Below are 27,554 nucleotides of genomic sequence, written 5' to 3'. Positions count from 1 at the left end.
TGAGCAGAACTGTGTTTTTGCCTTTCTGTGCAACTGATATGTACTGTCATACCTCGGGTTACAGATGCTTCAGGTTGCGCGTTTTCGGGTTGCGCACCGCACCGAACCCGGAAGTACCAGAACAGGTTACTTCTGGGTTTTGGTCTCGTGCATGCACAGAAACACTAAATTGTGCTTTGTGCATGCACAGAAGTGCCGAATTGCGACCCAGGCATGCGCAGACACAGCGCTGCGGGTCGCGAACGCGCCTCTCGCACGGATCACGTTCGCAACCTGAGTGTCCACTGTACTCCAAATAGGCTCCTTGGTAAACACTGAGTAAAAAACATTATGTAAGGGCATGTGTAGTTATAAAAAGCAAATGACGCTGTTGGTTTATGAGGAAAAATCCAAATTCCACACCCTACCAATACCATTTGGACCAACCAAATGGTGCAGAACAGGGAAAAAAGCTTTTGAGTTCTCCAGAACTATTAATCAGGCTGGATCTGAAGTCACAGTCTTTAGTTGTAGCATGGAAGGAACTAGCAGACTTCTTTACATTATGTTTCACTAGGTGCTGTGCAGCTTTCAAGTTGCAACTGGGTCTGCCCCTAGGATTTCTGGGGCAAAGAAGCATAGATTATATATATATATATATATATATATATATATATATATATATATATATATACACACACACACACACACACACACACACACACATTTGCTTACATATATTTAAATGCTGTATAAACAGCTCTGTTTCTGCACAACCCTGAATCTGACACTGTAGAATCTTTCTTGTTAAGACTGGGTACAATCCAGGCAAAGCCAAAATCAAGTCAGACTTCGTAACTATCCATCCTAATGTTTTAAAATAGTGCCTTTAAAAAAATGTTTTAATCTCCCCAGATAGGTTGAGATGACCAGACTGCTCTAGACTTCTTTGGGAGCAAGGGTGGGATACAAATTTATTTTAAAATATATAATAAAATAAATAAAATACAACTTTATACAGTGGGTTTTAAATTCAGAACCTGGTGTGTGTATTTGCATTATTGTATGTAGGTGGCGCTGTGGGTTAAACCACAGAGCCTAGGGCTTGCCAATCAGAAGGTTGGCGGTTCGAAACCCTGCAACGGGGTGAGCTCCCGTTGCTCAGTCCCTGCTCCTGTCAACCTAGCAGTTTGAAAGCACATCAAAGTGCAAGTAGATAAATAGGTACCGCTCCGGCGGGAAGGTAAACGCCGTTCCTGTGCATGCACTGTTATGGTTCACCAGAAGCGGCTTAGTCATGCTGGCCACATGACCCAGAAACTGTACACTGGCTCCCTCGTCCAATAAAGCAAGATGAGCGCCTCAACCCCAGAGTCGTCCACGACTGGACCTAATGGTCAGGGCCACCTTTACCTTTACCTTTACACCCTCAGGATAAAAATTTATGTATATACACTATTGTACTCTTAGTGCTCAGGACAATAAGCATAAATACAGATTTAATGTCACATACTCTAGGAAACACGTAGCTGGCAGGTTGTTGCTCAGCTTCCACTTATTCCAGTGCATGGCCTCAATAAAGCATGTTTTAAACAAGTGTGTTGAACTTTGGCCCAGGCAAACAAGGTAGACGCCAGAAAGTCTCAGGGCCTATAAATAAAATGTGTAGCAGAGTTAAGCACATTGAGAAATAGCCTTGTGTATCACTGCACAAGCTGCCTTCTGTTAGAGCTTAATATTAGGGGATAGACAATGTCTGCCTTGCTTTTCTCAAAGCTTTTGTCTGGGAAAATTAAAACACGTTTCTCTCTCAGAAGTGGTTGCATAAATCCCCCAGATCTCTGTTGTTGAAATGGCTACCTCTGCTGTTCAGGATGTCACTGGTTTGTGTTAGGGCTGGAAAACAGTATTGGTTGGGAAGCTTATCAAGGCATCACAGCTATAACACAATGTGAAAGGTTATGTTCAACTTGTTCACCCTCATAATTGTTTTCTACATACGATTCCAAAGATTTATAACTTTGTAAGTCTACATTTGAATCATGAGGGATGTTCAGAGAGGTGTTGCTGGAGGTGGAATTTTGATTGGAGAAATCATTGTAGCTAGTATTAAGTTGAAAAATTCCCTTTTCTGTTTTTAACCCAGAGGCTACTTTTTTCTTCGGCTGTTAGAATAATGATAGTACTTCAGACTAATGTGTTCTGGGATTTAAATTGGAGTTTTGTACATTGTCTTGTAATAAAAAAGAAGGTAAAATGTGACTTTTAGCATATTGGGCCACAGAGATTGCATTCATTTTAAATACTCTTAAATTGCCAGACTTCTTTTTTTTTTTAAGGTTTTTAAGAGCAGTACAAGCCTTTCACTGGCATTGTATTTTGGACCTCTGTGGCCACTGAAAGACTGGGCTCTACTTCAGTTGATTTGAATTCTTTTTTGACAATTATTTGAGTGAAACAGTAAAAAGTTTAATTAAAGGCTAGTATGTGTGTGCACATGCATGCAAATGGCCATGGTTCTTGTGAAAGGGTACAGGGTTTTCAAATTTGGCAGAGGGGGCTGCTTCTCTTTCTCTTCATTTTTTCTGTGTCGGTTCCTAATCCTCCAAAACCACACATTCCCTGCTTCCCAATGTTCATTACCTACCTTCATGACAACCCTAGACAGATGACAATTAAAGTAATGATGAGAGGAAAAATTAATGTTACCATGTACTGTTTGGGCATCGCTTTTTTAGATAGTCATTTTCCCCTACTTTATTGATACATCACCTGGCAATTATATTGTTGAAATGCCAGTGGTCATTTAACTGTCCCTTTATCATTTGTTAGATAAGGACTGAACAGGTTCTGGTTAGAGCAGGTAATATTTATCAAGTACCTAGTATTTATCGAGCAGCTTGTTCTTATCTAGATGATGAAGGACCATGTGGCAAAGTCCCATTTCTTATTTAAAACATGGCTCTGTCTGCATAAGGACTAAAGTGCCTGTTTTAGTGTGGGCTGCTTTCCTGCTCATGACTGATTTGTGCAATAACATTACAGCTTCTGACCAGCGACTAAGAGTGACACTGTGTGATAAACTTTTGTTTTTTTGCCAGATGTCATTCTATTCTTGAAAGAGATTAGGGAACAGTGGGCACCTCCTTTTTTGAACTCAGCCCAACCCCCACCTGTTTTGACTGTAGACACATGTATGACATTAAGAAAATAACTGCTGAATAGCTTATGGACTGTAAGGAAGGAGTGCATGCTTAAAGGTGCCATAATTTTTTTTATATAAATGCAATTAAAAGTTGAGCACTGAAGGTGGTTGTTGTTGTTGTTGTTGTTGTTGTTGTTGTTGTTGTTGTTGTTGTTGTTGTTGAAGTATCTTAAAAATCCCAACAGGGCTGTCTGGAATGATGCTAGGGTTAAGCAGGTGGGTAATCACTGGATGGTGGACTAGATGGGCCTTTGGTCTGACTTCCTGGGCAAGACTCTTCTCATGTTCTCCCATATCAACATTTCTGTCTGCATGGGGAACAGGGAACATTTCAGGAAATGGTGTATGTGTTGTGATATTCCATTCCATCTTAAGAGCAGGCGTGAGGCTGTAGCATGTCACATGTCTGTGTAATATCCCAGTGCTTCTGGGAACTTCCATTTTGTAGTTTGTACTTTCTCTTTCACTTATGGACATGGAAGAGATTGCACATGTTCATCTCTTTGTCCTGATGTTTGCTTAATAAAATCCTTGTTAATACCAGCCTCTGTCGTGCCGCTTTTGCTGTGCAATGGACTATACAGGCATGCCTAGCTTCCTGGACGCTAGGCCCCTGATTTCTGCTCCAGGGATCGGAACTGGACCAGCAGTTCGGCTGGTGGTGACTGAGCCAACTGGGGCCTACCAGTTGCTGCAGTCTGCCTGGAAAATTTCCAACAGTATATTCCGCAGCCCCATTTGTCTCTGCTTCACGAAACAGATCTCAAAGCAAAGTTCAGGAGCCACTAGATCACCTTGTCCCCATCCCTTTCCTTCCTGCCTAAGCTACTCCCTTGGTTTGTAATTAGCATGCATATGCCTTGTCTAACAGGGAAGTCTGTCCTACTTGAAGCAGATGTCCTCACTAGTAGAGGAAGTTGTGTCATGGGTGTGTGGAGAGATGGTTGCTTAGGCTGGAACCTTGCCTTTCCTGAGAGATTTCTTTCCCATCATGAGCAGCTATCCACCACATGTGATGCCAGGGTAGATAAATAACATGAAGCTAATGTTTTCATACATACCTGCAATAATCCATGCAAGATTGGATTTAAATACAGGGTACCCCGCTAGACAAATGCCTCGCTAGACGAAAGGCATTCGCTTGCGAAAGGCTGTCTCGCAAGACGAATTTTCCTATGGGCTTGCCTCACAAGACGAAAAAAATTCCGCCCGCCCCCCCCGTCAAACCGCTATTCCCCCGTTGGTGCTTCACAAGACGAAAAATTTGCTATACAGCAGCACTCGCAGAACAAATTAATTTCGTCTTGCGAGGCACCACTGTATACTGTTACAAAAGTTGCCCACCAGCCCCAGTCTCTGCCAAGCAGTGGCAAGATTCCAGAGTTATGTTACTGTTGGGAATCAGGTTCTTAATAAATATGGTTTATTCCACACATATTTGCACCAGAAGCTTTCAATGCAGGATGTGCACAGTTTACAGCATTCACATCTCAAAAGGGGGCTTGTTCCTCACAGCAGTGCAGCTTTGGAGAGCCAGTGTGGTGTAGTGGTTAAGAGCGGTAGACTCGTTTTCTGGTGAACCGGGTTTGCGTCTCCGCTCCTCCACATGCAGCTGCTGGGTGACCTTGGGCTAGTCACACTTCTCTGAAGTCTCTGAGCCCCACTCACCTCACAGAGTGTTTGTTGTGGGGGAGGAAGGGAAAGGAGAATGTTAGCTGCTTTGAGACTCCTTCGGGTAGTGAAAAGCGGGATATCAAATCCAAACTCTTCTCTTCTTCTTCAATACTGTACATCTCTGTGTCTCTGTCCCAGCCTGCCTTCAGCTAGCCCACCAAGATGGTCTGTCCTTCAGCCCCTGCATGGAGTTCTACCTATTTGCTGCTTTTCCTCCCCAGAACCCCCTTGCCAGGCAACTCCCCTCTTCTGTCTGCTCACCCGCCTCCTACCTGCTACTGTATTCCAAGCCTAGTTTTAAAAGATGACCATTTTCCTGTAACCTATGTCATCTCTCAGCATAACATTGACAACCTCCTTTGACACAGTCCCAAGGATTTCCCTGTGATGGGCCATCAACACCTTTTGTCATGCTTAACAGCTTCTTCTATCCTGGTCTGGAAAGAGAGCTTAGCCTGTATTTTTTGCACTGCTTTGCATCTTCCCTCCAATGGCTCCTACCATTTTACTAATTTCTAACATTCACTAATTCTAGCAGTTATGGGTGCCCTTGCACCCCTAAACTCAAACCTGTAACATTATTATCATCATGTTGCAGAGGTGTGTGGAAAGGTGGGATGTGGGGATGGCGAGAGATCCATACCATGGCCACATTGCAAGTTCTTCAGTGTGCTGAGATTTGAACTGGAGACATTGGACTCATAGCTCATGCCATTAACCATTGTGAACACAAAGTAAGGTCTGATGGTCTGAGGCCCAGGCATAAAGCTGTCAAAGCAGATAAAGCAGCCTGGGCTCTCCCGTATGTTCTGGACTACAACTCCCATCAGTCCCAGCCAGCGCTTGGGCAAAGGCTGAGATAAATGACATAATAGACCTTTGGTTCTGCACCTTTCCCACCCCTTTCTGTTCTCTTCCTGTCAGCAAAACTTGCCCTTGCTTTGACACGTTTTTTTCTTTATGCAAACCTTCTTGCAGAAGGACCAACCAAAGTGTTTTTAAAAGGGCTTCTGTGCAATCTTCTCCTCCCCTTTTACAAAAAAAACTTTTGCTGGGTTGTTGTTGTTTTTGCAAGTTTATAAAAGGCATTGTATCTTTAGTTAAATATTTGTGTGGCTGACTGTTGATGTCTTGATTTAAATCTGGCTTTTGATATGCTAATTTGTCACTGAATAAAGTCTTTTTCCCATGAAAGCGGTAAGACATGCCAGCACTCTTTTCAGGGTGCAGCCATTAAGCCACAGTGCTGTTGTTTACCCCTCTCTGTAAGCTGCTGCTTACCAGTTCACCTGGAGCGAATGCCTATTCCTCTCCCTGGGTTCCTAAGCTGCCTCTTTCTCTGTGTCTCTTTTTGAAAAGAATAGAGGGGGGAAATCTGCTCAGAGCTCCATAGTGTTTAGATATGCATTGTCCCTTGAGAAATGGTTATATTATGTGGTTCAATAAAGAACTAGACATTTGTTATATAAACTTGAAGATACAGTCCTATCTCCCTGGGAAAATAAGTCATGTTAGTCATTTAGGGTAATTTTCACCCTTTGTTTGAAGAAAGTTAAAACAAAGTACGGTTCATTTGTGCGAATACACTTGGCATGCAACTTTCAGTCCCTGGATAGTATCTCTTTCTCTTTCCTTTTTAATAGCATTTCAGAATTTTAACATTTTTATTCTTCTTAAATTTGCCTTTGATTCCTTTACATCAGAGGCTTTGAATATTGTTTAATTTACTTTTCAGTGGAACTGTCAGTAGTAATCTGCAATTTTAGGGGGGGGGGATCTGAATAAAACAAATCCTCGATTCACAATTTAAACCTTATTGAGTCTAATTCACTTGCATGGCAAGTTTATTATTCTCCTGCAGCCTGACGTGCCTCCAATGGTAATTGTGTTGACCCTTCAATGCAGTAAATCTCCCTAGTGCTGATCAAACTGGGAAAGATAAGGCTACAATTCAGAACTTCATTAAATATCTCATTTATATTAAAAGACGATAGCTTTGAACAGAAATAATACTTTATACAGTCTCCTCTGATTATGCTTCACACACTTTGAAGTACTGCAAGTTTTACAAATCCCTCCTGTATCCATCATACTGGTACTATGGGATCCCCTAAATAACATGGCACAATGCCTTTGGGTCGATTGCAGAGATCTATCCTGCACATGCACAAGGTCAGACCTTTGTAGTTCACATTAATTAGAAGTTGCTACCCCTTGAGTCCAGTCTCACTCACTGAAGTGGATTAGAATCCCAACTTTATCTATTAGCATGCATAGAAATAGTGGGAACCGACCATCTTGATTTTACCACCCGTGGCTGTTTAGGTGAATAAGAGAATCTTAAGGAGGGATAATTAATCTGTATTTAATATCCTTAAGTATATGGTGAAACATTGTGTGTTAAGAATGCTCGCTAAAATTCCTTTTCCGGAGAAAAACTAAATCAAAGCACCTAATAGTAGATAAAAATTGCTTACAACAGACAAATGATCAAGATGCCAGTAAAGTACAAGTAAAATAGATCCAAGAGAGCAGCTCCAAAAACACCATGGAAGAAAAGGGGTGCCTTCCCCCTTCCCCCGCTCCTGTCATAGCAGCAAGTGGGGGCCAGGAAGAACAGCCCAGGCAGCCTCTCCTTAGGGATTCCTCAAACAAGAAGGTCTTATAAAGGCGGCAGCATGAAAGTAAAGAAGGGACCAGGCAGGCTCCCATGGAGAGGGCATTCCACAGTGTGGGTGCCACAACTGAGAAGGATCCATTCCTTATGTGGCGTATCTCAGTCAGTGGGGGGAACCCAAGCAGGATTTTAAAGGGCTGTCAGTAAGTGGTAGAGCACATTATTTGCAGAGATTTAATCTCCACGATTTCCTTCCTGTAACTTTGGAGAGCCACTGCCTGGCAGTAGGTAGATAATGGGGCAAGGCAGCTTCCTGTGTTGATTGGGTTCAAGGAAGATGTGGTCCTTCAAGTAAATAGATCCCAAACTTCTTAGGGCTTTAAAGGTAAGAACCAGCACCTTGAATCGAGCATGAAAATGAACAGGTGGCCAATTACAATTACTAAGGGCCAAAGTAATATGTTCTAGTCCAGACAACAGTTTGGTGCCAGCATTTTGAAACAAGGTTTCTGGATGCTTTGTAAGAGTAGCCCCACATTGAGCATATCCAGGGCTTTTTTCCAGGCAGAACTCACTGGAACTCAGTTCTGGCACCTCTCAAGTGGGCACCATTGCCATTATAAGAGAACAATAGTGAATTATGGCACCTTTTCCCCCCTAGAAAGATAGCACTAAACATGAATAACACTGGCCAGGCCCACATTTGCAATGGTTAATGGATAGTTTGCATTGTGTCACCAAGTACTACAAATGAGTTAGAATTAAAATATCGGTTAAGAGGTCTAACATCTTACGTCTGCACTGGCTCTTTGTGTGTGGCATAGCTGTATGTAGGCAGCTGAAAAGGGAAAACAGAGGGAGAAGCCACTTTATCGCCTTCCTTTTGCTACATGATACGAAGCATAAATATCTCTCTCCTTCTTACAACTTCTGACTCTTCATGGCATGCTGATTTGTGGCACCCTGCTGGGTGCAAGGGCCTTTGAAAGCCACTACTGTGCCTGCAGGTGGTTTGAAAAAGTGGGACAAAATTCATGTGTAGTGAAGCTGATGAGATTTTGCCTAGACCCTGAAAAGATGAAGCCTCTTACCCTTAGGGTCAGAAGCACTTGAGTGCATATACAGAACCTGTCTCCCCCCTACCACCAAATGCAAGTGATGTTCCTAATTGCAATCTGTGCAAATATAATGTTAATTCCAGATCAAAGTTCAGTTCTAAATATGCAGGTTATTTATTTGTGTATGTTCATATTTATGGCTTTGGGCTTTCTGGGTTGAGTGGGGTTGGGGGAATTGTGTAATGATTGCATTTGAAAGCAAATGGTTCCAATTTTAGAATGTGGTTAGAAATCACATACCAAATGGGGATGTTTTTTGTTGTTGTTAAATCCTTTTTTTATTTTGTTTCTGCACCTCTCCACAACTGCTCTGATGGTTCCTGTCCTGACAAGCTGTCAGTCTGTGAAAGAGGTCCAGGCCATCTGCCAAATAATTTTGAAACATACGAGGTTGCTTGCTTGCTCAAGGATATGTGCACTACAGATAAACCAAAACATAGTGCTTTGTCTTAGCACGTTTCCTGCTGAAAAGGGATGGAGTCTGACAAGGCTCCATAGGAGGTACAGTGTGAAGTGGCACAGAAAGTTGGTCATTAAGCAACACTGTCATTGCAAATTATTGTGGTCCAGGGTGAAGAGTTCTAGCTCATTTGGTGCCCAGCCAGGACCAGGCCTAGAGCAAGTTGTTATTGTTCTCCCATGCTGTTAAATGGACCTTCAGCACTGTTATTTCTCCCCTTTCCATACAGTTGGAATCACCTGGGAGCCCACCATGGAAAGAACTGCCTATTGAAGCAATACTGTATGACGAGGAGCGTAGGATTTCCCGTTCACTGTACAGCGGGATAGAGGGCCCCAGCGAATCGCCCACCAGGAATGCTGCCCCGAATAGGATAATGGGTAAGTCAAGCAGACTTGGCTAATTATGTCTTGGGGATCATCTATTTTTCTTAGGTTTACAAAGAGGTGGTTGATGCATTATGTATGTGGACAGCATGGAGCTTGAAAATTATAGTGACCAATTTATGCCTTTCCCCTTCTCCCCAAGTTCTTAATGCGAGTCAATAAATTGATATAATAAGTCTCGGATCACAGAGCAGGTGGCAGCCACAGGAACATTTTAAAACGTTTTACTCTGTCTGAGGTGGAGAGACATGCTTTATGCCAGTCTATGAGGGTCTGCCTAGTGCAGCTTCATTAAATGTAAAGTCAATGAATGTTATGATTAAGGATGTATCAGTTAAGTTTCCGCATTGATTTTTACCTCTTATTTAAGTTCCCGCACAGAAACCAGATAAGCTCATGTGAACCTTATCCAATTTGTGCTTAGTATGACGTTTGTTTGGGGACCTTTTTGCTTTTCTGCTTTACATGCCCTAGGTTTAATTTTATGCATCCTTTGTTTGAATTCAGTAGTCAACTCTCTGCATGGCCCCCAGTGGATAATGAGGTTATTAGTACTTGCTCTGTAGCAAGTCACCCCACCCTCCTAACCGATTCAGTTAATAAAGACTTACTTTGTCACAGGACTGGCTGGGTTTTCCAAGCAGCTCAGACTGAGATTTAGTTTATTCAGATTTTAAACCATTTCAAAATGTTTAACAACATGTAGAACCTGCCATGTTGAAATACATTTATTGGTAGATTCATCTGCAGGTCTGAAACTGAAACATAGATGTTAAAATGTCGCTTTTCATACATTGACAGAGTTGTTATGGGCATCCATAGATTGATTTTGGAAATCCTTTTTTGAGTATGCTCACAGCAGTGGTGTATCTATTTCTAATTTCATTGTTTAACTTTAGAAAATGAATTCCTTTTTCAAATTGAAGTGCCATAGGAGTCCCACTGGTATGAAGGTTAAATAGATTAAATGGTTAGTATGCACAAGAAGTGCAAGCCAGCTCTTCCCACTTACATATTTGCAGGCTTCATTCCTGCACTCTGAATCACATGCATATATGACTTCAAGCAAATAAACAAGAAGCCAAAGTGCAGGATCTTATTTTGGATTTTAATACTGCCATGTTTCCCTTTTGCTTATCCTGTCTCCTCCTGTGGGGTAAAGGCAGCAGGGATATGAGCTAAACTTCATTACTTCTTAAAGCCATATGAAATGTGCCATTAGTTTTCTGTGGATGAATTCAGTGTTTCTTAAATCACTTTCCCACATGGGATGTATTCATTAGCAACAAGTGAAATGGAGAAGATGCTTCTTAAAAGTGCTTGAGTTTTGAAAATACCCGGCAAGTTTTGAAAATACAAATTGCCTTCTTTGTGACCAATCTGAAAGACTAAGCTTCTCTAGGACATTTTTTAATCAATTTCCCGGTGTATTTATTAGAGCAACTGGTTATGGTGACGTGAAGTGGGGGGGGGATCTGTATATTTATTTACATACAAACACAAAAAACCAACAACAACACTTTATTGCGGTCCATAGACCCAAAATACACAATACATTTTTTAATTTACATTGTTGCTGTTGTTTTAATTTCATTTTTGTATTATTCCCTTGTATTTATGGATGCATATTTGTACTTACATTCACACTGATTTGAAGCCATTTTGTGTCCTTCCTAAAAGAGGCTCCTGGGAGGCTGGAGGGTCATTGCTGGAAAAACTCTTGGGTTGGGGCAACTGGTTAAAATGTTTTAAAATGTTTTAAATGGTTCTAATTTTGGTACCTCTGTTTTGGTTTTGTTGGGTTGATGTTGGTTAAATGTTTAGTTGGAGTTGGTGGTTGTTTTAATTTGGGTATAACTGTAAACTGTTGTTGTTGTTGTTGTTGTTGTTACTATTGGCTTTTATTGATTTATTGGTTGGTTGGTTGGATGCTTGTATAGAATATTTTGTTTTGTAACGTTTGATGCTTTGTTGTGTTTTTATGTATGTTGTAAGCCGCGCAGAGTGGCTGGGAAAATCCAGCAAGATGGGTGGGATTACTACCAGTATCTCCCAAGTTTAAAACTGTCAGGGCTTTTTAGGAAAACATTGGGACCTAGAGAAGACAGGGGCCCTCTACATTCTTTAGGTTTGTGTAATACATTTATATCCTACTTTTCTTATTTATGGCATTCAAGGAAACAGTTATAGGGTTTTCAAGTACTCTCCAATCCAGAGTCAAGATTGATGTATCATGTGTGTTCAGGTAAGAACTTGGAAGCATAGAATTCTAGGCTTATTCATGGAATCCCTTATTCATCTGCATGGAGCTCCGGATGCAAGTAAAATAGCTTGTAGCAGTTTCCTGCCTTGGATGCTTTTGTTCTCACATCACAAGCAGCAAGCCAGCCTGGTGCTAGGTTAACAGGGAAATTACATCAGGGCAAGGCTGAGAAGTCTTGTGGCTGCATCCTTTTTCCATTCAAAGTTGCTTGCTCCCTGCCTGCTAGTTTTCTGGTGGTACCACTGTTATAAACCTGGCTGCAGAAATGCTTGGGTTTACAGTGTGGGCCCAGAGCATCCCTAAAACTAATTTATTGATTAGATTTCTAACCTGCCCTTCACCATAAATGCTCAGGGCAGGGTTATAACAATACAACATGTCTTGATGTTATAGCCCCAAGGCAATGCTAGAGAACCTGTGACCCTCCAGATGTTCCTGGAGTGCTGACATTTGATCATAGTGATGGGAGCTGGAATCCAACAGCATCTGGAGGGCCACATGTTCCTTTTCTTTCCCCCAAGTCCTACATTTAGACTTTGCCTCAAGATGGAAAATGTAGGCTGGATTGGATTAATCTTTGCAAGGTTCTGCAGGTGTCAGATTGCACATAGGGGCAATACAATGTACATTTTATTTTGGTAAAAATTCTGGAACAAAGAACCTACAAAGCTGCCTTATGCTGAATCAGATCCTTGGTCTGTATATCTCAGTATTGCCCTCACAGTTTGGGCAGTGGTTCTGCAGGATTTCAGACCAAGATATGTCTGGGATTGAACATGCGGCCTTCTGCTAACAAAGGAGATGTTCTAACGCTAAGCCTTTCCCTAAGAAGCAATGGCTGAGTCACATTGTTTGAAGCATGACACCTAGCTGTTGCCCACATCTGCATCAAACCTTAAGTGAAACAACTAGATTCATGGTTAGAGATGTAGGCACCTCAGATATGATATCACAATTATTATTATTTTGGCCGCTACACTATAGTCCTGAAAGAGGACTATATCTGAGTGTCCCTGATTTTTATTTTATTTTATTTTTGATGGAGGGTGGTGGAGGGAACCTTAGAGTTTGTTTTGTTCCTTGGAATCATCCTAGCAGCTTTGTGAACAAATATGCCTTACCTATCTGAAGGCTCTGAGCAGTGGTAATCAGTGTGAACGACCATGGTTGGTATCCGATGTACTTATTCTATTAGTGGAAGGATTTATGCCTGCATTGAGGGGGAATTATTCCTGCCCCCTTCATGCATGCTCCACATCCTCCCCCAATTTACTCTGACCGGCTTGAGGGAAAACACTGAACAAACTGGGGAAGGGGACATCAGAGAGGGGAGAAAGTTCTGTTCTGGAAGTATAAATCCTTGCATCAATGGAACAAGTTACTTAACACAATGTTGGATGCAATCTCATAAATTATTTAACAGGTAGGCATGATGCTTCATAGACCTTACAGGTATAACATAATCCTAGAACATTTCCTTGCACAATTATGGAGTGCTACCAATGCTGTAACTGTAGAATGATTTCTTCTCTGTAGCAATCACTCTTATGTTTTCAGAAAGTAAGGATTTCCCCCTAATTATAGAAATCCTTGCTGGATTTGTGTTTCATATCTCCTAGGTTAATAAGTACATTTTATTGAAAAACAAGCCCCAAAGCATTTGGTATTGCCACATGCCAAAACTTGCATTGATATATTTTTACCAACTGAATCACAGTAGTGTACATTTGCCAGTTATTTTCCAAATTTCTGCAATAACTGAGCTTGTAAAGAAGAATGACATAAACAAATATGGAAAATGGATTACAAAGTTTCTCTCAACTAATTAAAGCTTGAGGATATAGTTAAGACAACATTTAGTGGTTCAGTGTGTTTAATTTTTAGGATCATTTAAGCAAACTGTAGTAATTCAATTTCAAACTTAATACATTTGGATTGTATAACTCTGCTCCTGCAAGAAGTCTCAAATATTTTTGAAGGGTACATTTCTTAACACTGCTTCTATATTAATGAACAGTTTTGCAAAGCTTATGTTGCTTTAAATTGTGGTATCAAATGAAAATCACTACATCTTGCCACTGTGTTAGGCTGAATGTTGGACTACTTTATGTTTAAATGATTTCTATCCTGCCTTTAAATTCAAATACAGCATAAGTGCTACATTCTATAGCAGCACAAACAACAATTAGATAAGATACCCTCTTAATCAATATTAGATGGAACAACCAATGCACAGGAACCATAATAACTACTAGTCGAACCAAAATACAGGCATATAGCAGAGACCACCAGTCCCATTCGCCAGTATGTATTTATAGAAAGTGGCTGTTGTGTGTTGAGGTCTTGCAGGGTCATTTCCTTCTTACAGGAATTATATGTTATTATTTAGTTGGATAGTTTTCTTCACCACTTTACGCAGACAGGGTCCATGGGAAATTGCATTGCCGGAAGAGCCTATGAGAGTTCGGTCAACTTTAGCTTTGTTTTTAATCCTTTGTATGACGTGGCCCTTCATGGATCTTCAGTGTAAGGAGACCACACAACAAGCTGTCATGCGGGGGGAGGGAGGAATCCCCCTCTTATGAACCAAGTGCATTATTATACCAAACAGTTAGGGTCGCTGTCCTTGTTATGTTGCCTGTCTATGCACATAGCTGATTTTCTTTTTATTCTTGTAATGCAGAGAATTGCCGTATTGACATATGAGGTTTCCATGTATTACTGGTTTTCTAGTCCACTTTGCTCAGAGTAGAACAGTAGCACTCCAGAGTTTTAAGGAGAGGTCTTTCCCAATTATGGTACCTGAGATCCTCAGCTGAAGGTGCTCATGACTGGGATCTCCCTTATCCGACACATGGCTATACCAAGTTATTGCTCATCCACAATATAGAATCAAAGATGTCAAAGATGTCTGGTCCACACGCTTGCTGATGTAGGAGATCCATTGCTCCAGCAGCCCTGATTGGTGGCATTTGCTTAAAAATATTGTAACACATGAGGGTCTGTTCTATTGTCAAACATCTTGTACGATCAGGATATTTTGCCTAATGCAGGAATAGGGAACTTGTAGCCCTCCAGATATTCCTAGACTACAATTCCCATTATCCTTAATTGTTGGCCATGATGGCTGGGGTCAATGGGAGCTGGAGTTGCAAATGTAACCAGTGTACTCCATCATCTATTTGAAGATGAATATCATAATCTTCATAATCTTAATTGTGTCTTCTGCAACTCAGAACTTTGTTTTCCCAATCTCCTCTGGACACATTCCAGTTTGTCAATATCCTTCTTAAACTGTGGTGTCCCGCAAAGGACACGGTACTCCAGATGAAGTCTGAACAAAACAGAATAGAGTAGTACCATTACTTCTCATGATTTTAGCACTGTTGATGCAGCATGTTACTAGTTAGAAATAACAGCCATTTTTTTTTCATTGGTGCATTGTGTCTGGCATAAATCTGAAGGGTCATCTGCTTCTCTCCTCTCTCATTCCTCTCCTACACACCTGCAGTAAAATGAATGTATTTTCTTTTGCATTTCAGTGCAACTACTAAAATGTCATCATTCATTCTTGCTGAAATATTAAGATTTGCAGAGAAAACCTAGACATGCCACTGAATTGCTTTTGCCTCTCAACCTTGGAGGCTTCATCATCTAAAAAATGCCATAAGGTTATACTGTTTCACATTCAGCTCTTTGGAGACATTATTAGTCACAGAGTTAACAATCTTGTAGGCATTATGTTTGGAAAGGAGTGCATTACTAGGCTCAACATTAACCTGTCCATCAAAGAAGCATTTGCTGGGCAAAGAATTAGCTGCTTTGCAAACTTGGAACACATTCATTTCAGTTTGACAATGATGGGTCTACGTGTAGTAGAGTTCTTTTTCGTCTAACTTTCCCTACCTCCCTCCACCCCCCAAAAAAAACTTTTAAAAAGAATTGGATCTCTCTCTGACTCTGTTTTTAAGTTGCTCAAACCGTTTCTCACAGCTGAAATGACTGGGGCTAGCAATGTTATTCTTTGAATGAATATATATGGAATGAATACAGATGATCCTTTGCCATATAGACACCATGCCCTACAGAGACAGAAGTCTATAGAACAGGGATGGGAAACCTTTTGACCTCCATATGTTGTTAGACTCCAGTTCCCATGTGCCCCACCCAGCAGTCCCCAATGGTTAAGAATGATGGGAGTCTTACATGGTCCCCTGGAGGGTCTACATATTTCTCATCCATTTCCATAAAGTAAAACAGAACCTTGTCCTTTGCCTCCTCACATGGCATGCACAGTCACTCAACATATGAAGCCATTATGGAGAATATGATGTCTGTGCCTCACATATTAATATCTAGCTCCTCCCCCATCTCTGTTTAGTTCATCTCTGTAAAGGTAAAGGTAAAGGGACCCCTGACTGTTAGGTCCAGTCACGGACGACTCTGGGGTTGCGGCGCTCATCTCACTTTACTGACCGAGGGAGCCTGCATCTGTCCACAGACAGCTTCCGGGTCATGTGGCCAGCATGACTAAGCCACTTCTGGCGAACCAGAGCAGTGCATGGAAACACCATTTACCTTCCTGCCAGAGCGGTACCTATTTATCTATTTGCACTTTGACGTGCTTTCGAACTGCTAGGTGGGTAGGAGCTGGGACCGGACACTAGTTGCACTCAAATTGTAGCATGCAGTCTTAAAGATTGAGTGACAAATGAGGAAGTCCCTGGTTCAGTTTTTCTCTCTGATGTGAATTCACTAGGTGGCCTTATGCAAACTTTTTTCTCTCTGTGTAAGTTCCAACCCTCCCACCACCATCAATCTTTAATAAGCGATTAAGAGACTGTATTTCTGGCATTTTGTTCCGTATTGTGGTAAGGTTGTTGATTAAGTAGTCTGCAACCTGAAAAGACTAACAACAGTATAAATAGGTTCCTTTTGAAGATGCCTTATGGCTCTTGGTTTGTAAATTGCTTTGTAAATTGTGACAAATAGCATAGTATTTGTGTTGAGTGCTCAGTATGTTTAGTTCTCTTCCGCTTCCCATATCGTGCAGGTAAATACCAGCTATCTCCGACAGTCAACATGCCGCAGGATGACATGGTCATTATAGAAGATGATAGATTACCAGTACTACCTCCACATCTCTCAGACCAATCATCTTCCAGTTCCCATGATGATGTGGGCTTTGCAACAGTAGATGGTGGAGCCTGGAGCAAACCAACAATCAATGAGTCAACAGAATGGTAAGGCTCATGTCCACACAAACCATTACTTCTACTTATCAACAGTTCATGTGATTTTCACACCTGCATATTTCGGCACAGAGAGGAGCAGAATTATAGGCTTATCGTCAAAAGAAGACTTCCCAGCTCTCTTTCTGAGTTGCTTGTTCCTATCTAGGAAGCAGAGCAGAAGAGAATTATGAGAAGGTTTCACTTGGCCAAGGTTTAAGTTGCTGCTCAATTGTATCTGGACTGCCAAAGATGCTTGTGTATCTTGAGCGACAACCCCTCCCCCCCTTTACTGCATAGCAATATGCTTCTGAAAGTGAGGAGCATTGTAAAAGCAGTTAGTGAGGAGCATTGTAAAAGTCCTTCTCCAGGTATCCTCTACCTTTGGGTGCTAAGGGGTGGTTAAGAGAGAGAGCTCATTTTCTATGATATCCTCAAAACTTCAATTACTTTCATTTTGCTACATAGTGATGTTCTACATGGATTTTTATATGGGCTGTTTATTATTATTATTAAATATTTATTAGTTTACAAAAATACATGCGATGTCCCTTTTTCAAGTTGTTTTTTCTACAGATCAGTTTCATTTGTTGTGATACATTAGTGTTGCATGCATTTCCCACCTCAAAATATCTGCAAATCTGGGGGCTATGACTATCAAGTTGCACTGATACACATTGTGTGTATATATCGGGGGCGGGGGGTAGGTGTTACTTTGGCTTTGGGTTGTTTACTGTCTTCTGCAGGATAAATATTGCATAATTTTTGTGTAGTGCTATCTGTGCTAATCCAAGAGAATGACATTAATTTGTAAGCCTTGTAATTATGTTCAGCAATAAGCAAAATAAAAGACCTCTCTGTGGAACCCCCTGCGAGGGTGGTGGCAATAATTAACACAAGCAGGTTGAAGTATGAGAATTTTTCTGAGTCCCACACTCTCCTGGGTATAGTATAACTGTGTCAGCAATATCTTAATAAGAATTAGCACCAGCAAGTATCTCTTTGTTTGGATTTGCATAAGTCAGCTATTTATTATCTATATCTATATCAGTGCGGGATTAGTGTTAAGTGGCATTTGCTCATACCCCGCCTAAGGAAACTGTTTATTTGCTGTCTAAAAAATGCAGCTTCTTTCTTTTTGTCTTTTTCTGATGACTTTTGTTTTTTCCTTCTGGATGTTGAACCTGCCCATTTGAAAGAGGCACAACTGCAATTTCAATCCTGCAAACACCCATCATTGTACTCACATGGGAAATACATTAAAAGCTAAAATTTGTGATGGGGTTGGGGGGTCGGATCACGAAAAGCATGCAAAATTGCATGTAATAGATTGTATTAGCATGGATTTTTCCACTTGAGTGTGGCAAGAAAACCTCAGCAGAATGTAAACACACACACACATCTTTGACATTTAGGAATGCAGAATATTTTCCTGCTCACACATTTCCCTGACACGGGAAGAAAGAGTGAAGAGCTATTAGCTGTCATTAAATTTCTTATGGAACCACCTTTAATGCCTTTTCTCTCAGAGGCAGAGATGCAATTATGAAAAGGGGCAGATCAGCTTGGACTCTTGCTTGTGTTGATTGCGTTATATTTGTTAAAAAATAAACCCAGTGAAATTAAATAAACAGCAGTTGAGTGGATTTTTGTATTAATTTCCTGCTGCTAATGGACAAAGGAAGGCTTGTAAAACAAAGGTGTATTCTGTGAGTTTGCTGCAAGGCACCAAGGGGTGAAGTTAAGAATATGGATGAAGGGTTATCCAAACAAGAATGGCAGCTGTTCTGAATCACAGCACAAAATGTAAGCTTTTTCCAGCCTGACAATATCTCCCTAATCCTTGATGAAAATGTTATGAAAACAAAGGGACAATGAGACAGGATTAATAAGTGGAATTTTAATAACATTGAGGGTCACAATACGGTTACATTCTTTAAAGAGTCAACTGTCGTTCCAGAAGCTTTAGTTGTTATAATACGCTTTGCTGCTTGTTGGTTTTATAAATTACAATAATAATAGGCAGAAAGTGACTTTAGCATCAATTTGAAATATTAAGAACCACTATTTGGCAATTTTACTTAGCTATACTCACTGACTTTTGTGTTTTTTCAGTTCCTGCAACAAACCTCTGTTCAAATTGTTACCTTTTGAGGTGTGTTTTGCTTGGAAAAATACTATACTTCTCATCAGTTGTGTAATACATTTTCACTGTATCCTGGGCATAAAATTCGTTGTGTAACATCTGTGATAAACAAAGCACTGAATGTCTTATTAGTTTTAGAAATAGATAACTGAATAATTATTTATAGAGCCCAGATTACTTTGCATAGTGGAAGCAGTTTCACTACTGTTTCACTGTACAGTGGTACCTCTGGTTAAGTACTTAATTCGTTCTGGAGGTCCGTTCTTAACCTGAAGCACCACTTTAGCTAATGGTGCCTCCCGCTGCCACTGCGCTACCAGAGCATGATTTCTGTTCTCAGCCTGAAGCAAAGTTCTTAACCTGAAGCGTTATTTCTGGGTTAGCGGAGTCTGTAACCTGAAGCGTCTGTAACCTGAGGTACCGCTGTGTAATACAGCGGTTGCCAACATTTTGGGTCTGGTGGCACATTGGAAATTTTGAGAAGGTGCTAAGGGTTCCAGTCACAAAATGGCTGCCTTCAAGGGTATAGCCTAACCCCAAAAAGCTGCCACCATGATGGTGCCCTAACACAAAATGGTCACTGCCTCCAAGAGAGCAGAAAAAAACCATAATATGGGCCAAATGTGGAAAAATCTTTCGGTTTCGCTTGCATTTTTTTTAAAAAAAATCTTTTTATTTTGCAGATACTGCTAAATCTTGGTTGTTACATTGTTTTTTGCTGGCGTGTTGCTGTAGATTATAGCTAGAAAATAAAAGATGATTGAATCCAGGAGTAATTTTTAATTACACATGCATAGTCACAAATAAAAGACCTGGGAGGCTGCCAAGTTTGTTTTTTAACTATCTCAGCAGCAGAACAGATATGACTGAATAATTAAAACCGCCCCAACACAACCTTTGTCCAGTCACTCCTTCTAAGCCCAGCCTCATCACATAGGGTGGCTGTGAGGATTTTTAAAAAACAATGGCACAGAGCCCTGTAAGTCACCTTGAGCAATATGGAGGAAGGGTGGGATGGGAAATTGATAATAAGCAAACCAACCACATTTATATCCCACTTTTTCCTCTAATGACCATATATGGGTTGTTTTTTTTTTAGAAACCCATTTTTATCTTGCTGGGAGACAGAGACTTGTCCAAGGCTCCTCCAGCAAACCAAATACTGTAGGTCTCTTGATACCAATTACTCCTTCATTTGTTCCACTTCCTCTTTGGCCACAGTTCCATGAAGAGTGCAATGGATGCTGCATTTGATTGTTGTGTTTATTTAGAAGGGGAGAAATTTAATTTTAAACCCATATCTGATTAATACATACAGCTTAGGCAAGATGGCTACATGAGCGTGATCTCGTCCTTGTGCTGCATACTAATGTGGAGTAATGATTTAGGAGAGAAGAACACAAAGTTACATACATACATGCACACATACATACGTATATCATTTTATTTGTATGTCATCTTTCCATAGTTAAAGCCATGCTAAAGGTGGCTGACAACGTGGAAAAACATACATAATTAGAAATATAACAAAAGTATTCATAATCAATAAATAAAACACAACCAAAATGCAGTACAGTAATCACAATAAGATATGAAAATATCAATTTTTTTTATCAATAACAGCAACAACTCCCACTCCAACAACAACAAAAAAAAACAACAACAACTCCTAAACAATACTCCAACCCAAGAGTCTGTTCAGCAGCCTCAGCTTTTGGAGCAAGAGTTAGTCAGGGCAGCACCCTCTCACGTCAGATGGGAAAAGGCCTGCAAGGTCTTCCAGGTCTCAAAACCACGATGATCCCCACAGCACTGGGCCATTGCTGCTTTATAACATGATCCATTCACGTGGTTCCTGGTTGCAAAAATTACTGCTGCATTGCTGGAACCAGAAAAGGGGAAAGGGATGAAACATTAAACCAGGGATAGACTCCCATCTGCCCAGCCAGTATGGCTAGTGGTTAGGAATGATGGGACAATGCTATCCCCCACTGTAAAAAAGTATCTGAAGAAGTGTGCATGCACACAAAAGCTCATACCAAGAACAAACTTAGTTGGTCTGTAAGGTGCTACTGGAAGGATTTTTTTTTATTTTTTATTTTGTTAGAGATGTTTTTGTTTGTGTAATATGCCCTTTGAATTTTGACTTAGTCATTCACTGTCCTAGTAACTTGTTACAGTGTTTCATTTATTATGTTTTATCAGTCTATAGATATATTGTGCATGTTGCACATAATAAACTCTCATTTCCCCCTCTGGGTCCCAGCAATGTGGACGTGCCTCTCCCCTTTTCTTTTCATCTTTTCTACATTCCACACCTTTATTTTCTGCTCATTGGGAGCAGCCCCTGTGGGTGTGATAGTTACACTGCAATGATGCATATGAAGCAGGCCATTCACATGAATCTTCCAGAGTTACATACATAGTTATTTATTTCCACAGAATGAATATCCCTGTGGAAGCTTGAACCACAGAGTGTGGAGGATGCTTCAAGTGGAAATCCCAGCTGTTCTTTCCATAGAGTCCCATTGCAAATATGCTTGTCACTTGATTTTTTATTATTATTTAATGATATGGAACATTATAAGTTGCTATTTTTCAAAAATTGTTGCTGGCTGATATTTTACGTAAACATTTTATTACACAGCTATGATAGGTGTGTGCTTCGTATGCTTTAAATTTCCCCTTTCCCTTACAGCCCACTGAGTCCAGAAGTTGATCCAGCGCTTGCCTTCCAGCGAGAGGGTTTTGGACGACAAAGCATGTCAGAAAAGCACACTAAGCATTTTTCAGATGCCAGCCAGTTGGACTTTGTTAAAACACGGAAATCCAAAAGCATGGACTTAGGTATTAAATTTTGACTTCTTCTTCTTCTTTTACCCCTCCCCCTGTGTTGTATTTCAACATGTTTCCTCAGGTTGCAATTATACTGTTTGTTTTTCATGTTGCAGTTATATTATTAGTTATGCCAAACATTTGATTTGTCCGTGCAGCTGGATTCAATATGTGGCATGAAGAAGTCTTAATATGGTCTGATCCAAGTGCATTATGTGTGTCTATGCAATTTTAATGTTTATATATTTCAAACGTTATGCTTGTGCAGATGCATGTTATATACAATGGTTCAGTATACGTGAATGTGTGAGTGCATATGATGAGGTACTTTTCAGGAGACAGAGAAGCCTAATAATTCAAGTTTGCATTTTAAAATAATTCCTTAACAACTAACGTCTGTTTGGTTTTGGCACTGATAAGGCCGTGTACTTAGGAATAACAGTAACATAACTCCAACCTGCAACATCAGCTCCTGCAATTGGCGAACAATATAAAGCCTCTGGATTTTCCAGGCCTAAGGATCTGGTCCAGTACACTCTGGACTCCATTTCATGGTCTAGCCTAAGTCTTGGTTCCACCACAAGATCTCAGATCCACATTCAAACATCAGTGGGGCTTTGAGTTGTAGAAAGAAAAGAAAGGCCGGTTTGGCATCCTCAAACTGATCTTGATTACTCTAGAAAAAAGCAATATGTAGGATTGCATCCTAAGGGGCATCACATAACGATATTTTTTTACAGTGACAAATTCAAGAGCAGTAGGCATGGTATCCTGCTGCAACAACAACAATGAAGAGCCTTTTGATCTTTTAAAGACTGAAGAATTTGTTGTGATGCAAGTTTTCCAAGACAGGGTTCATTTAAGTGGCACATAAGTGGATTGATATTAAAACCATAGAAACTGGAAGGCCGGGGGAGGGGGGATTCAGGAAGCCAAAAATGCCAAGACATGAAAGATGCAGTAGCTGGTATGTCAAATTACTGTGCAGAGCACAATTAAATATTATATTCAGTTGGATGAAGACAAGAATGGCTACGATCCATTCCTGACTAGAGGGTCCTCACAATGAATAGGCCTAGTAAGATGAGTAGTGTAAGCGCATACCTAAAGACTGTGTTCAATGAATTTGACCACCCCATCAACCTATATGTGGATCATGCCGTGTACCCAGTTGGCTCCACCGTGCAACTATGTATACAAACACCAGCTTACAAAGAAAACAGTATACATGCTTATATGCATGTTCAGCTGTCACCAAAACACAATCCACTGTCAACAGCCAAGGTCAACCATTGTTTTTTGCTCCGACCGTTCAGAAAGGAATGGACTCCTGCAGGATTTACCTTGAGCATTTTGCAAACTATAATGCCCACCTAGAGAATTGAATAGATATGCTGACAAGGTCAGATAAAGTATTTGGGAGTTACTTACTACAAGACATATTTTCCGAATTGCTGACAAAGTGCCAATCAATGCGGGAGACAGTGGAAGAGGTGTCAGTTGCTATGCAGATAACAAATTAATATGCGATCCAATCAGAGTAGATTCTCATCTAGTGGTTGCTAGTGTTGGATAGTATAAATAAACACGTAAAGAGAGATTATTAGTTTCTGTAGTGAGGTTGCCATTCCCAGTCTCCTTTGAGATCTAGGTCAGATGTTGCAGGAATTACAACATTGGCCAATACATAAGACTGTGGTTTGTATCTGTTTCATTCACTGATGTTAAGGAGCTGCTTCAGTTTGTAGTCTGTAAGCAAGTATGGGTCCTGTGGGGATGTTGTGTGTTTGTACTCCCTCTGCTGGACCTGTTATGTGCCTTATGGGTACCTGGCCAATCTGCTTCTTATTTTATTTATTTTAGTAAGATTTATAGACTGCTTAACCACCAAGTTTTGAGGATATATGCAAAAGTGTGTGTGTGTGTGTGTGAGTGTGAGTGTGAGAGAGAGAGAGAGAGAGAGAGAGAAAGAGAAAGAGAGAGAGAAATATATATTGTCATGTGCAGCTGCCGGTTTGTATCTGTATAAGTTGGTGTTTATATGCATACGTTCACTGTATTGTCTAGAAAACAAACCTGCTGCATGGAATGGTCCTGACCAAAGATTTATGGTGTGGAAATTCCCCCCCACACACATCCCAAAACCCTTCTCATGATATTTGTATATTTATCCACTTATGCAATCACTTGATGAATTTGATGACCTTTTTATGATGCCACAGTACTCTTCATTGTGGAAAGCTGATAACATGCCGTGACTGGTAAAGTTTGATACATAGCAACTCTCACCGAGCACAAGTTAATAATAGCAAGATACCTGCTCTTTAGAAAATCAAAACAGGATACCATTTAATCAGTAATGGGATACATATGAACAGCATTATTTTCATATTTAATCAGCAGTTGTGGCAATGGATCATGTAAGGAACTATATTCTAGAATCTGAGAACATTTTATAAATGCTCGCTTATGGGTAGTATATAATAAAGTGCCATCCCCATTTTATTTGTATGATGTATGAATTCTCAGAAGGGTTAATATTTCTGTAAGTAAGGGAGCCTTGTAGTCCTGCAGGGATATTGTTAAATGAAGGCAAAGGAGATTTGTTTGTCTACCCTGCCCCCTGTTTAATCGTTTTAATTGTATGTCTCAAGCATTTCTAACCAAGCCTTTTATGGCTTTCTTTTAAGAAGAAATTTCAATGTATGCAAATACATATTGCTTTTATAAGAGCCAGTGGGGCTTTAAAAACTCAAATCACCAAGTCCAGACATGTGTGGCAACTTGTCTCTGCTAGTTTTGTATGCTAGCATGTGAATAACATTGTTTTTGGCTGTGACATGGAAATGACTGACACAATGCATGACGGTTACTAGGTTTGTTGCCGGGAATTTATTTTGCCCCATCAAGATAGTCTGCATAACATTGCTTATTTGCATGAAGAGTGATTTTTTCCAGTGTCCTCTAACTTTAAAAAGAATATAAACAGTGGATGCATGTGGGATGTGGGCACTAACAGGGCTAACCGTTATACATTTACCTTTTAACAGTAGCTGACGAGACTAAACTCAGTACAATGGATGACCAGAAAACAGGTAAGAATTGACTGTAGGGTGGTTGCCATAGAAACCTTGGTCAAAGCAGCTTACCACAATTAAAGAGCTGCCAATCACAGTGCATGGGAAAAATAATATTTCAATAGTTGCATGACTTTTTCTATTGTCACAAATAATTCAGATTATATGGAATAGCCTAACGAATGTTCAGTATCATAGAAAAATAACAAGCGTGCAGAAATTACATGTAGATGAGTGAGTCTAGGAACTCAGTCCTCAAAATGTAGTTGTTAAAAGACAATATTATTCCCTAGAGCTTTTCAACAATACGTTCTTTGGGCTACAGACTCAACAGAGCAAAATGTCGTTAGAAATCCTTGGTATTTATCTACAGGCGCTGATAATGCCAGACTTTGAAATTTGCTTTTAACTGCAAAGTTCCATCATCTTGTGTTATGTGCCTAAACGGAACGTCTGTCTTTGCAACAAGTAGGCAATAACATAATGTGGAGGTGCAGCTTCATACTGTCCATATACTCTCCTAGTTGGATATTAGAACAAAAGACTCAAAGAGATTCCTGTGCTATAAGGCATGCATTGCTTGGTTTTTTCTTTAATGGTCATGATGCCAGCTTCTAAAGAATGAATTTATTACCAATTAAAATAATGCACTAGCTGCAATTATGAGCCTTTATAATTTATTAATGCAAGTTAGCTTTTGGCCTTTGGAATGTTGTTTTAATTAGGGTAGATCTAGAGGACACAGTAACATTCCATACACAGAAACAGTAACATTACTTAGCTCTAATTAGGGACAATTCACCTTTGAGTCCTGAAAATATTACTTATTCCTAGCATGACTCATTGAATAGGGTGGCCCATGCACACTGATTATTATTATTTTCTATATATAATTGGCTCTCTGTTTAATCACATCGTGAAACATTAACAGTCAACTGGAAAGCTAGATTTAAAAGAAATGTTGGGATGGTAGCATTTGTAAAACAACTGGAGTAGCTTGTAGATCTTAATAAGCGAGAAGGCACAGTCTTGCAGTAACTTGCATGCATACATTACATACTGAGATTAGTCTCGTTAAGAGGCATTTATCAACGCATGCAAAGTTTAGATGTGCTTCATTTTATATGACTGGTTGAGCTCTAAAGAGCTAGATTTATATTATTCAGCCCTGTGACTATTGCCTGAGCTGGCAGGCATGAGTCAAAATGATGTGATGAAATGGTAATTTAACAAATAAAAATGAAATTTAGTTTTCTTACTTTTCGATCCTACACATTTTTGCTGCATTTATGTCTGCAAAGCAGTTACAATGGCCCTGTTAATAGTTTAATATTCTAGTTTTATGACATTGAGCTTGTTTGTACATCTACCCTGAACACTTAACATGCCTGAACAGCAAGTTTCTCTTTATAATTCATATCTTATAACGCAGACTCCTGGGGTTTGTTTTGTTATTGTTGTTTACCCACTGTGCTCACAAAACAAATAAACCCACCCACACATCTGTGAGTTCTTACCAGCTTTTCTTTGTTTTGGCCTAGATTCACATTTTCACATCCCTCCAGTCTCATCTATTTTAAATCACCCAAAGAAACAGATTGATCAAACATTTGATCAAATCCTTCTTGATTTCCCCTGGTTTTGTATACTACCCTCTTACTTTCAGCAAGTCAAATCAGGTCCAAAGCCCTTGGGTTCAGGATGTTAGCATTCTTTGAATAAGTCTTTGGCACAACCTTTTATAAGTGACCTGACCACTAAAAGGACACCTAATTTCTGGAATTATTTGTAAAAATGCGAAGCGTTCCATGTGGCAGCCTCCGTTAAAAGCCATGAAAACACACTTGGATTACAGGGCAATGACCCTTTGCCACAAACCATCTGAGCCAACCAAAATAAATATTTGGTTTTTTGTTTTTTTTACTTAATGCAGAGCAGATTTTTCATATAACCTGTAGTTTTCAGGTTATGAAAAACTGAGATGTTGAATGAATCCATGTTACCAATTCAGACAAAAAACACACCTTAGGTTATTAAAGGTAAATGTTTAATATGTGTGGTAAAACTGATACATATTCACTGAAATATATAAACTTCAAAACAGTGGAACATATGTGCACTGGCAGAATAAACTGGAACATATTTAAAACTACTAGTTGGGTTTTATTGTGTTGGCCACAAATGGAAAGTAAGATTCTCACTAGGACAGAATCTAGTATAATATTTTTTAAAATTATTTTTCTTTATTCAGTTCACTTGGTTTGCCTCATCATTGTCAGTGTTTACAGTTTGTTCCAAAGGTCAGAAGTCTATGCAGTAGCAATTGAGTATGGCTCATTTATTCAACCTTAGCATGCAGTAACTATGATGGGCTATTTCCATATTCACCTTGTCATAATGCTAACAATAGCTCTCTGGGAACAAAAAGCCTTATTCAAACACACTATGTTTCATTATAGCCATTCATCAGTGGGGGAGTTTTAATGATCTTTTCCAGTAATAGAAGTAATTGCACTTTTAGGTTTTAGGGTCTTGTTCCCCCCTGACAGGTCAAAATATTACC

At 40.0% G+C, this 27,554-nt stretch overlaps 1 protein-coding gene across 3 annotated transcripts in view; it reads left to right on the top strand.

Moving 5' to 3' along the window:
• PARD3 (par-3 family cell polarity regulator) overlaps positions 1–27,554 on the top strand; it is a 624,867-nt gene that overhangs the window by 350,139 nt on the left and 247,174 nt on the right. For 2 of the 3 annotated variants that reach the window (XM_033166263.1, XM_033166261.1), the window contains exons 15-18: positions 9,283–9,433; positions 16,756–16,945; positions 21,778–21,926; positions 24,965–25,009. In XM_033166263.1, the coding sequence (XP_033022154.1) occupies positions 9,283–9,433; positions 16,756–16,945; positions 21,778–21,926; positions 24,965–25,009 (535 nt within the window). The remainder of the gene's footprint in view (positions 1–9,282; positions 9,434–16,755; positions 16,946–21,777; positions 21,927–24,964; positions 25,010–27,554) is intronic. The other variant, XM_033166262.1, reaches the window with a different exon arrangement.

Source organism: Lacerta agilis, chromosome 12 (genome assembly GCF_009819535.1).
Source record: "Lacerta agilis isolate rLacAgi1 chromosome 12, rLacAgi1.pri, whole genome shotgun sequence".
NCBI lineage: Eukaryota > Metazoa > Chordata > Lepidosauria > Squamata > Lacertidae > Lacerta > Lacerta agilis.
Note: the sequence above shows the minus strand (reverse complement) of the source record. Positions and strands in the feature narration are given on the sequence as shown.